The following is an 11,490-nucleotide window of genomic DNA, read 5'->3' as shown; positions in this document are numbered from 1 at the left end:
AATTCTGGTAACCGATTAAAAACTAAAAGATTACATTTCCTTGTGTGAACTCATCTGGGAGTATTGACTTTTCACCTACAAAGACAAACTTTTGACTACATTGCCAGAGCATGTTGATGCACCACACGTCAGCTACTGTGAACATGCTCCATTAGGGGTGGGCGGTACACCGGTGTCATAGTCAGCACTGGTGTGACATTGCGCAACGACATGGATTTTCTAATACCGTCAATACCGTAATAAATCAATTATGTGCCTCGAACGGCTGCATTTACATCAATAATAGCTAATTCTAAATAATAAGGCATTACATTTTCTTCAAACGTTCAGTTGTGGTCTGAATACCTGACCTTATACTATATATCTTGTTGTAAATAAAAAAGTAAAACATATTCGTATCAGCTTTGCAGGTGGTAGGTAAAAGGGGAGTGGCCATTAAACGACTGGTGAAACATTGTGAAGAAAGGTCGGGCCTGTAGCCTATACCAGAGGCGGACTTTTCCAGGTCGGCCAGCCGAAGGATTTACACAGCGGATCACAAATTGAGCAGGCGCGAGGCGAACTAATATTGTATATAATTTTCGCACTTTCAATATGCAGGGTATAGAAATCGCTTTTAACTGAGTGCTCGCGCTGTTTTTACTTTTACTTACGATTTTGCGATAACGCACACTCTGTGTAAAGGGGGCAGCACATCTTATAATAGATATTTGTCAGTGAGTACAAGATTACAGCAAATTCTCCAGTCTGTTTTTGTAATCTTTTTTACTTTCGACCCGTGATCATTCAAATCTAAAGGTCATTGTACACTGAGTCCGATTTTCGTATGCGTTTTTTTTTTTTGTTTTGTTTGTTTTCTCATATTCGCCATCCTTATCAAAATGCTTATTATGGATGCGAACATGCAGAAAATCAAACACGATCCGAATTTTTTTATGACGTACGAAAGTTTCAGAGGCAGTGTGTAAACTCGATTAACATAACCTGTATTTTTTTTAACGTGCAAAAATCTCGGACGAAAATTTCGTACTCATGTGTACAATGACATTAACTCCAGCAGCTGGTGTTGGATGCAGGGTTGCCAAGTCCGCGTTTTTCCCCACAGAATTGGTCTACTTTTAAACTGTTGCTATGGGTTGATTTCCCCCAGTTATTTAAAGGTTTTATATATTGCAGAAATTAAATTTCAATAAAAAATAATTTGTGTTTTGTTGTACACTAAGTAAGATCTTTAGGTTTTTTGCAAAATAAATATGTTGAGAATGGATAATACTCTCCCATGTCTCTTTTTGATAAGGATACATACCATTTACTTATTATATTATAAAAAATATTAACTGTATTCACATACTAAAGGGACAGGACAGGCTACTCCTCCCAAAATGTACCAAAAAAAGTAATACCGTGATATTATACCGTCACCGTTCAAAAGATGAAAAATACCGTGATATTAATTTTAGGTCATATCGCCCACCCCTATGCTCCATACACCTGAATGTTCCGGTGGATCAGAGTTTAATAATGATATAAATGCTGTTCAGTTACATGTACAGACCCATCGTTATGTGTCTCAAGACCTCAATGCATCGTCTCAAGCCACAGTGTTTAATTTGGTTTTGTCTGTGCATGTTTTTTTTTTGACTCTTAATGATTTGGTAACTATTGACTGCCATTATATGACTGACAGACTGCAATGGTTTCAGTTAAAAATCTTTGTTTGTGTTTTACTAAGAAACAAAGTCACCTACATCTTGGATCCCCTCAGAGTAAGCAAATGAACATCAAATTTTCATTTTTTTTAGTGAACTATTCCTTTAATCTGACATTAATCTGCTTATTTAAATGCTGTCCTTGTGTGTCTTCAATAAAATTTAAATTTGAAAATATTTTAATCTCACTGTGTGCTTTAATCCTTAAAAATTTATTTGTGTGGTGTTGATATTATTTTAGATGGAACCCAGATGATTGCTAGCTTGGCCCCATGCATAAGTTGCTGGGGCCAGCATGGAACCCATGGACAATCCCAGTTACAGCCCGTATTTCAGCCCATGTCGTAACCTTGTAGTACCCAAATCTGGGAACAAGATGGGTCTTGCGCATGTTGCCCAGTTGGGTCCCACCTAGTGGCAAGTGCAATCTAATTTGAAATCCATGTGGGCCGTTAACATGGGGCCGTTATGGAACCCGCGGACAATCCCATATAGAGCCCATTTTTCAGCCCATTTAAAACCCACATTGGCCCCACATACAAAACTTAGCTGGGTTAAAGCTGGGACCGATGTGGGTCTTGTGCATGTTGCCCAGTTAGGTCCCACCTAGTGGCAAGTGTAGTCCTATATGAAATCCATGTGGGCAGTTAACATGGGGCCATTATGGAACCCGCGGACAATCCCATATAGAGCCCATTTTTCAGCCCATTTAAAACCCACATTGGCCCCACATATAAAACTTAGCTGGTTTAAAGCTGGGACCCATGTGGGTCTTAAGCATGTTGCCCAGTTAGGTCCCACCTAGCGGCAAGTGTAGTCCTATATGAAATCCATGTGGGCAGTTAACATGGGGCCATTATGGAACCCGCGGACAATCCCATATAGAGCCCATTTTTCAGCCCATTTAAAACCCACATTGGCCCCACATATAAAACTTAGCTGGTTTAAAGCTGGGACCCATGTGGGTCTTAAGCATGTTGCCCAGTTAGGTCCCACCTAGCGGCAAGTGTAGTCCTATATGAAATCCATGTGGGCAGTTAACATGGGGCCATTATGGAACCCGCGGACAATCCCATATAGAGCCCATTTTTCAGCCCATTTAAAACCCACATTGGCCCCACATATAAAACTTAGCTGGTTTAAAGCTGGGACCCATGTGGGTCTTGTGCATGTTGCCCAGTTAGGTCCCACCTAGCGGCAATTGTAGTCCTATATGAAATCCATGTGGGCAGTTAACATGGGGCCATTATGGAACCCGCGGACAATCCCATATAGAGCCCATTTTTCAGCCCACTTAAGACCCACATTGGCCCCACATATAAAACTTAGCTGGTTTAAAGCTGGGACCCATGTGGGTCTTGTGCATGTTGCCCAGTTAGGTCCCACCTAGCGGCAAGTGTAGTCCTATATGAAATCCATGTGGGCAGTTAACATGGGGCCATTATGGAACCCGCGGACAATCCCATATAGAGCCCATTTTTCAGCCCATTTAAAACCCACATTGGCCCCACATATAAAACTTAGCTGGTTTAAAGCTGGGACCCATGTGGGTCTTAAGCATGTTGCCCAGTTAGGTCCCACTTAGCGGCAAGTGTAGTCCTATATGAAATCCATGTGGGCAGTTAACATGGGGCCATTATGGAACCCGCGGACAATCCCATATAGAGCCCATTTTTCAGCCCATTTAAAACCCACATTGGCCCCACATATAAAACTTAGCTGGTTTAAAGCTGGGACCCATGTGGGTCTTAAGCATGTTGCCCAGTTAGGTCCCACCTAGCGGCAATTGTAGTCCTATATGAAATCCATGTGGGCAGTTAACATGGGGCCATTATGGAACCCGCGGACAATCCCATATAGAGCCCATTTTTCAGCCCACTTAAGACCCACATTGGCCCCACATATAAAACTTAGCTGGTTTAAAGCTGGGACCCATGTGGGTCTTGTGCATGTTGCCCAGTTAGGTCCCACCTAGCTGCAAGTGTAGTCCTATATGAAATCCATGTGGGCAATTAACATAGGGCCATTATGGAACCCGCGGACAATCCCATATAGAGCCCATTTTTCAGCCCATTTAAGACCCACATTGGCCCCACATATAAAACTTAGCTGGGTTAAAGCTGGGACCCATGTGGGTCTTGTGCATGTTGCCCAGTTAGGTCCCACCTAGTGGCGAGTGCAATCCTATATGATATCCATGTGGGCAATTAACATAGGGCCATTATGGAACCCGCGGACAATCCTACATGGGGCCCATTTTTCAGCCCATTTCAAACCCACATGGGCCCCACATACAAATGTTGGCTGGGTGGCTACCCCATCACCTTCAGCTTCCTCAGCAAGGCAGTTGTCATCTTGGTGGTGTGTTTAGGGTCATTATCATGTTGAAAAACTGCCATTCATCCTAGTTTCTGGAGGGAAGGCATCATGTTCTGCTTCAGAATGTACTGTACATAATGGAATTCATGTTTCCCTCAATAAACTGCAGCTCCCCAGTACCAGCAGCACTCATGGAGCCCCAGACCATGATGCTACCACCACCATGCTTGACTGTAGGCAAGACACAATTTTCTTAGTACTCCTCACCAGGGCATCACCACACATGCTGGACACTATCTGAGCCAAACAAGTTTATCTTATAGTCTCATGCTCTTGGAAAGGTTGTCTTCAGCAAACTTTTTGGCCGCTTTTTTGTGTGCCAGCTTCAGATGAGGCTTCCTTCTGGGATGACGACTATGCAAACCGACTTGTTGCAGTGCACGGCGTATAGTCTGAGCAATGACAAGTTGACCTTCTACTTCTACCTCTAATAGCCTTGGCCATCTTTGTGGAGAGCAACAATTCTAATTCTCAAATCCTCAAAGAATTCTTTGCCATGAGATGCCATGTTGAACATCCAGTGGTCAGTATGAGAGAATTGTACTTAAAGCACCTAATTGTAACTTTTTTTAATACAAGCTACACAACTTTGTATGGTTCTGTCAAGCAGACAAAAACATAAACGATGAATGATGAATAGGAAATGTGGCTTTGCATGGTTAAACAACATACTGCTGTTATCAATTGTACTCACTTTTGTTGCCAGTTATTTTGACAATAATGGCTGTATGTTGAGTTATTTTCAGAGGATTATATACTGCTATACAAGCTACACATTGACTACTCAAAAATATATCCAAGTTTCATTTCTATAGTGTTGTCCCTTGAGAAGATATACTAAAATGGTTGCTGAAATGTGAGGGGTGTACTTACTTTTGTGAGATACTGTACATAGATAGATGAATCTGTCTTTAGGAAGAACCTGGTAAATCTAGCCTGGTCTATGAGTAGATGGTCACACTGGAAAATGTGAATGGAAACAACAGGAACCTCTATGGGTCAACAGTGAACCTCTTGTTTTATAAGAGTATCAGAAAAACCTAGAACAAGTATAAGGGTATCAGAAAAACCTAACAAGGCTTATAGGTAAAGTATACTGAGGAACATTGTGTGGTGACATTTTGAGTTGTAATTATAATTCTCATGAGCTGGTGATCTCATATACATTTGAGTATATACACACAAATACTAATGCCTATGTATTATTCCAAGCCATATATATGTAATATAGTGATGGATGATTGACATTGTATGTGTTTCACTTGTTACTATGTTTAGGATTCAATAAAAGACTGGCATTGGTTCTTCTGTAAACATGTTTTCAGTTTTAAGTTCAGTTACTTTTTTCCAAGAAACATAATGTGACCCATTTAAAGGCTTCATGGAACTGGTGCATGGTTTCATAACCATTCTTGCCAAGAACTGAACAGTCTGCATTGGTTACATTTTTGTTTCAAACACAAAAGTTCCCAAAACAGCCCAGGATGACACAATTACAGACTGTTTACTGGGAAGAAATAAACAACAACAACAAAAAAAAGCAGTCACTAGAAAAACCTTGAGGTAGAACAACTAACCTGCAGTTTGGATAAAGAACTAATATGAAATGTTGGCACTGGAAGTAGTCCTAAAAATACTTCTTCTAAAAGTTGAATATGTAATTAAGTGAAAACAAAAGTAAATTTAGTAATGTAATGTAATCCACCCAGGGTATTTATCCAGTATCCATACAACATAGAACAAGTGGTTTGGAAAATGGATGGATTTTTAATAAGATTAATGTGGACTAGGCTGGTAATTTGTTGTGCATAGTTTTCTGGTAAACAATGCAGTCAATTTTACAACATGTAATCTTTTTTCAAATCTGCAAGAAATGTCTCAAAAGGACTGTCTTACAGCTCTCCTAAACAAAATAAAATGTAGTACTTTTTTATGTTAGTAGTTAACGAGTTAAATTAGTACAAAGCATGGTTTTGTGCATTTATTGTCCTGTCTCAGATAGACTGAACTGGTAAAGACATTAGGACATTATTATTATTATTATTTTTTGCAAATGATCATGTGTTTATACTTTCTTAGAGTTATTGTTCAATTTGTATGATCTAAGCTCATTTTAACACACTTTCTGTAGTTTCTATTAATATTTTAGTTAGTCCATTGTGACCAAATGGACTGACACGTGAGACAACTCAAATGAACAATGAGGGATGGATGACAGAAACTGACCCCAGATTGAGACAGGCATAAAACACATGTCAAACACATTAGATGTCGCAATCCACTTGGGTCAAAGCCCGATTTTCAACAGAGCAATATTAAAAAGCCTTAAAGTAAGCTCTCAGAAATTGAACTAGTTTGCAGAAAACCACATTCAAACAGCTCTCAGCAAATTAAGTGTCAAGAAACTGGAGAGAATTTGAGAAGGGTGAGGGGCAAAACGTGAGCATGTGGAAGCAATTACTGGCTGCAGGCGGGATCTGTTAGCTTTCGGCTTACTGGGTGCCTTCACACTGCTGATCCACCAGCCAAGTCTGTTTCAACAATCAACCAACCCCATAATGCTACCTCCTCAACTGACTGCGAAACCCTCAGGAGCTTCATAATGCTGCTTTCTCTATGCATCTCTGGTTGGGAGAGGGGAAAAAAGTGTGAATCGTGATTCAAACAGTGACTCGTTTGCTGAGACCAAAGGGGAAATCCTACATGGAGTTGTAATGTAGAGCGTCGAGAGCTTGATACTACATCTGGGAGGGGTCAGGAGGTTATTGATATTGTTAGACTGTGGGGACTGCTGGAAACGCATAAATAGCTGGAAGACACACAGTAATCTTGCAGTCTTCGTCTGAATGCCTGGGCACAGGTGACCTCCACTCAGCTCTTCTGCAGGAAACCTCATCTGCCTCTGCAAACCCTGTAAGTCCGTTCTTTAACTACATGTTTTATTCATGCTGCACAATATTGAATTGCTTCTGCTTTATGATAAATTCAAATCCTTTTTAGGGCATATGCATTTAAAGGTAGTATTTTATATGACAAATACATATACTACTGAACATACATACCGAAAAATGTAAGTGTTTAAATTAATTATAGTTAATGGTGCATGAAGTTATAATAATATAAGTTAATAAAAGTTAATATACCAATCTATGCTTATATATATATATATATATATATATATATATATATATATATATATAATATCTTCTAGAGTATTGCTTAACCAATTTCAATAAAATATGCAATTTCATTGGCAATCCTTCTTTTGCTAAATATCATGTAGAACAAATGAATTTGGTTATTCTGACCTACATTCTTTCCTTCTTAGTCAGTGTATGACACAGTTATACCCAATCACTCATTGAGGAACTTATGTAAAGTATTTAATTCCCCTGATTTATCATTATAATATAGTTTAGTATAAAAGGAGTGGTTCAAAGCATTCAAACCTGGTTATGACATGCATCCACATGTTTGGTAAAACAGTTTATTGTTCCTTCATAGAACCAGCATGGAAAAGATGACATCTTTGAAAGTGAACTGCTGGCTGCAGTGGTTTACCGTGACTCTGGCCCTGCTGAGTGGAGTCCCTGCAATGCCAGTCGACGTGGACCGCGTGTGCATGGCGCCGTCCACAGCCAAGTACAGACTGACGTTTACCGGCCAGTGGACTCAGACTGCCTTCCCCAAACACTACCCTCTGTACAGGCCACCTGCTCAGTGGTCCCCCATCATTGGTGAGTGGGCTGCTCTTATAAGTAAGAACAGGGTAGTAGTAAACATTATTCGTTTAATTTGTTTTTAACATTTTCTGCACCACTTTTTGAGTCTGTTTGCCCAAACATTTCACATTGTTCCTATTGAGTGGGTTTGACCCAGTAACACTAATCCCTCCAAGAGAAGTCAAAACAAAGATTTTGTGATATCCATAAATACTTAAAATAAAGGTTTCAAAAGTTTCAATGGTTTTTACATTAATGCCATTTAAGAACTATTTTTGGTTCCCCAAAAAACCTTTCAGAGACAAATACATTTTTGTTCTTAGTGTAAAGAACATTTTGATAATCTGGAAAACTTTTTTCTTATATAAATAACCTTTATATATAAAGTTTTAATGGATGTTCAAGCTTCATGGTACTATATGCCAGTAAAAACATTTTTTAACTATTTAAAGTTGCAACAGGGTTTTAGAAACTTACTCATTGATCACCATTTGATTATGGAATACTACCATTATCTATATCCTATAGATTTTGTACAGTATCACAAAAGTATATAAATTGATTGTTGGCAGTGTTAAAACCGTGCTTCAGAGATGCCAAAATAATTTTGGGTTGCTCAAGATGTCATGATGCCTAAACTTTTTCCTATAAAAAGTCCTTTCTTTAAAAAAAAGGCTCCTCACAAGCCACTGTATAATTCACACACTGTTCTTATGGGTATGAGCAAGACAATGATGGTAGTGCTTCAGTAGCATGTTATGCACTTAAGTACTAGTATACATCGAAAACTATTATTTTCATTTTAGGAGTAACTCACAGCTCAGATTATCACATCTGGCAAAGGAACGAGTACGCCAGTAATGGGGTGAGAGAGTTCTCCGAGAGAGGAGAGGCTTGGACCCTGATAAAGGAAGTGGAGGCCGCTGGGGAACGGATCCAGAGTGTCTATGGCCTCTTCTCAGCGCCAGCTGTGGTTGGAGGAATCGGCCAGGCAACCACAGAATTTGAGGTCTATGCAAGACACTCTTTAGTAAGTACACTGTTCACTGCAGCAGGTTAAAGCAAGGACAAGCCTGATCTTCGCTTCAGTGCCAAATCATATCCCTGCGTATTATGGATTTTTATGCATTTTATGCAACTGTATGATGCTAAAATGAATATCAGATCCAATTAGAAAGGTTTTTGGGTTGGCTGGCCAGGCTGAAACATCACCACTAGGCTGACCAGATAAACTCTGATTTGGCTAGGCTAGGATATAGGCTAAATCACTTTTGGCCATCTACAGTATGACCAGTAAATGACCTTAGACTGGTTTAAGCTGTTACTATAGCAGTTTTTTTTTTCAGTTGTTTTTAATAAAAAACACAGATGTTTTCAGTCAGAAGATGAGGACACTTCCATACTGTGTCCAAAGCATTCTTTTGGAACTGGCTCTCTACATGCACATATTTCACTGGCCTCCCAGGCATTCCGTATAAAATATTATAGAGAGAATTGTAAATAATAAAACTTTCCAAATGAAAACAAGCCAGCAGCTCACTAGCTAATGAGCAAGCTAAAACCACAGTGCAGCCGAACACTAATGGTCTTCTTGTTTTGCAGCTGTCCTTCATTGTCCGCCTTGTGCCAAGTCCTGACTGGTTTGTTGGAATAGACAGTCTAAACTTGTGCGAGGGTGATCACTGGATAGAAAACTTAAGCATAGATCTCTACCCCTACGATGCCGGCACAGACAGTGGTTTCACCTTCTCCTCACCAAACTTTGAAACCATTCCTCAAGACAAGATCACTCAGGTAATGTCTAAAAGCAGTTAACCCTACAAGTCATATATATTCATATTTTCCATGAAATACATTTTTGGTCTTTTTTGGTTTAACCTGGTCTCCCAGCCTGGCCAAATTGGTCTGTCGCTGGTTAAAAAAAAAAAAGGTGGTTTGCTGGGTTTAAGCTGTGTCAGTGGTTAAAACCCCTCCTGAAGCCAGCAAATCAGACCATCTGGCATACCACATAACTACTTTTTTCAGCAGGGATGGAGGTCTTGTTACAAATCTTTTTACTGAAATGTCTTCTCTCAATAGATAACCTCATCATTCCCAAGTCACCCTGCAAACTCCTTCTACTATCCCAGACTGAAGCATCTCCCCCCAATAGCCAAAGTCTCCCTAACAAAGATCAAGAACAACCAGATCTTCAGCTTACCCATTCAGCCAACCCAGTCCAATCAGATTCCAAGCGGGAATGAAATAGATGTGTCTCTCATAAGTAAGCATCGAGAATGGTTTGTAAAATGAATTGTGATGTGAATATTATAATGGTCTGGCATAGTCTCCTCATACAGAACTTAGTCATGCAAAAAGACAGCTGATATACTTGCACTTAAATCTTAAATGCATGTATTCTGTTTCGAGGGAAGCGCTACAAATCCGTAGAGAGAACTTGTGGTGATTAAATTGTGGGCTGTAGAAAGGTTTATGCACTCCCATGGTAACCAACACAACAAACTGCAAACACGATAATGGAGGCCAACCCGTTTAAAAGTTTTCTGCCACTCAGCACTCAGGAAGTGTTTGTCATAGAAGTAAAATGTGTGCTTTGATTCCATGCTTCTGTTTTCCTACTTGTACAAAAGTCTGTAATACATATCAACCTTTTGCAAGGTCAGAATTTCTGGAAAGCATCAGCGAATCAGGAGATCTCTCTAGGCAGGTTTAAAATGAGAAGCAATTATTTCTGCAAAAGGTTTTACTTTTGTTGTCTGAGTGTAATTTAAATTCAGAGTAAGCAGCCCTAAACTTTAATTTAGCACAAAACATTAAATAAGATGCTGAACAAAAGTGATTTAGTTAATTTAGCATTTAGTTATTTACACTTCACAAATAATATAAATGTTTGAACTATGCTTTTAACAACTACAATTATTTATTTCCAGTTCTCCTATAAGTTATTAGTACTAATCAACATCGCTTTTTCTACAGATACCCCTCTGGACTGTGAGGTGTCTGTCTGGTCACCTTGGGGTCTTTGTAAAGGTCAATGCGGTGAGAAAGGGGTAAAGCACAGAACCCGCTATATTCACATGCACCCTGCAAACAATGGGGCTGCCTGCCCACCCCTAGAGGAGAAGAAGCTCTGTATCCCTGACAACTGTGTGTGAATATAAAAGGGACCTACCATCCATACCTCATCCACAGGGAAGAATCTACTGGTTAACAAGTTTAAAATGAGACATTTTAAAGGGAATGACTTTGTTATGTTAAGCTATGATGTCATGGGTGAGTTAACAAGCTTAAACATGGTAAAGAAACAGCAAATTCTAAGTAAGTGTATCACAATTGAAAGTAAAATATGAGGAACCGCAAATGTCAGAAATACTTTCAATACAGCAATATTTGTTTTAATAGCCGGTGTTTACAGGCTGAGTTTGCTGTAACTTTCACACACTGTCCTCATGCACTGTTCATGGAATCTGAGGCTCTCTGGTGCAACGAAAACTCACCATTGATCAAAAATTGATATATTATCAATTATTAAGCTCAAAAGTTGATATAAACATCTTCAGTAAAAAGAAAAATTGTGTTCTCCTCAAAACAAGTTGCATCAGTGGTTGATATCTGTACATTAATTGCAAAACTGTATATAAAATTGTACATACAAAGAAATAAAACATGTTTCCTCTGAA

The 11,490-nt window shown here is 39.3% G+C and overlaps 1 protein-coding gene across 1 annotated transcript; it reads left to right on the top strand.

Annotated features, from left to right (window-relative positions):
* The first annotated feature begins 6,615 nt into the window (after positions 1-6,615).
* LOC141305406 (spondin-2-like) lies at positions 6,616-11,490 on the top strand. The gene is made up of 6 exons (XM_073832507.1): positions 6,616-7,001; positions 7,593-7,825; positions 8,617-8,840; positions 9,413-9,604; positions 9,890-10,073; positions 10,787-11,490. Exons 2-6 carry the CDS (start codon positions 7,600-7,602, stop codon positions 10,963-10,965), a joined length of 1,005 nt encoding a protein of 334 aa, XP_073688608.1. The 5' UTR covers positions 6,616-7,001; positions 7,593-7,599; the 3' UTR covers positions 10,966-11,490.

Source organism: Garra rufa, unplaced genomic scaffold, assembly GCF_049309525.1.
Source record: "Garra rufa unplaced genomic scaffold, GarRuf1.0 hap1_unplaced_002, whole genome shotgun sequence".
Classification (NCBI taxonomy): domain Eukaryota; kingdom Metazoa; phylum Chordata; class Actinopteri; order Cypriniformes; family Cyprinidae; genus Garra; species Garra rufa.
The sequence above is the reverse complement of the archived record's forward strand: the minus strand, read 5'-3'. Positions and strand labels throughout refer to the sequence as shown.

Bases quoted from the DNA above. Each gene is read 5' to 3' on its own strand.
- LOC141305406 (XM_073832507.1), top strand. From the start codon at position 7,600: ATGGAAAAGATGACATCTTTGAAAGTGAACTGCTGGCTGCAGTGGTTT. The intron at 7,826-8,616 runs GTGAGTGGGCTG...TTTTCATTTTAG, and splicing joins TCAGTGGTCCCCCATCATTG to GAGTAACTCACAGCTCAGAT. The intron at 8,841-9,412 runs GTAAGTACACTG...CTTGTTTTGCAG, and splicing joins TCTATGCAAGACACTCTTTA to CTGTCCTTCATTGTCCGCCT.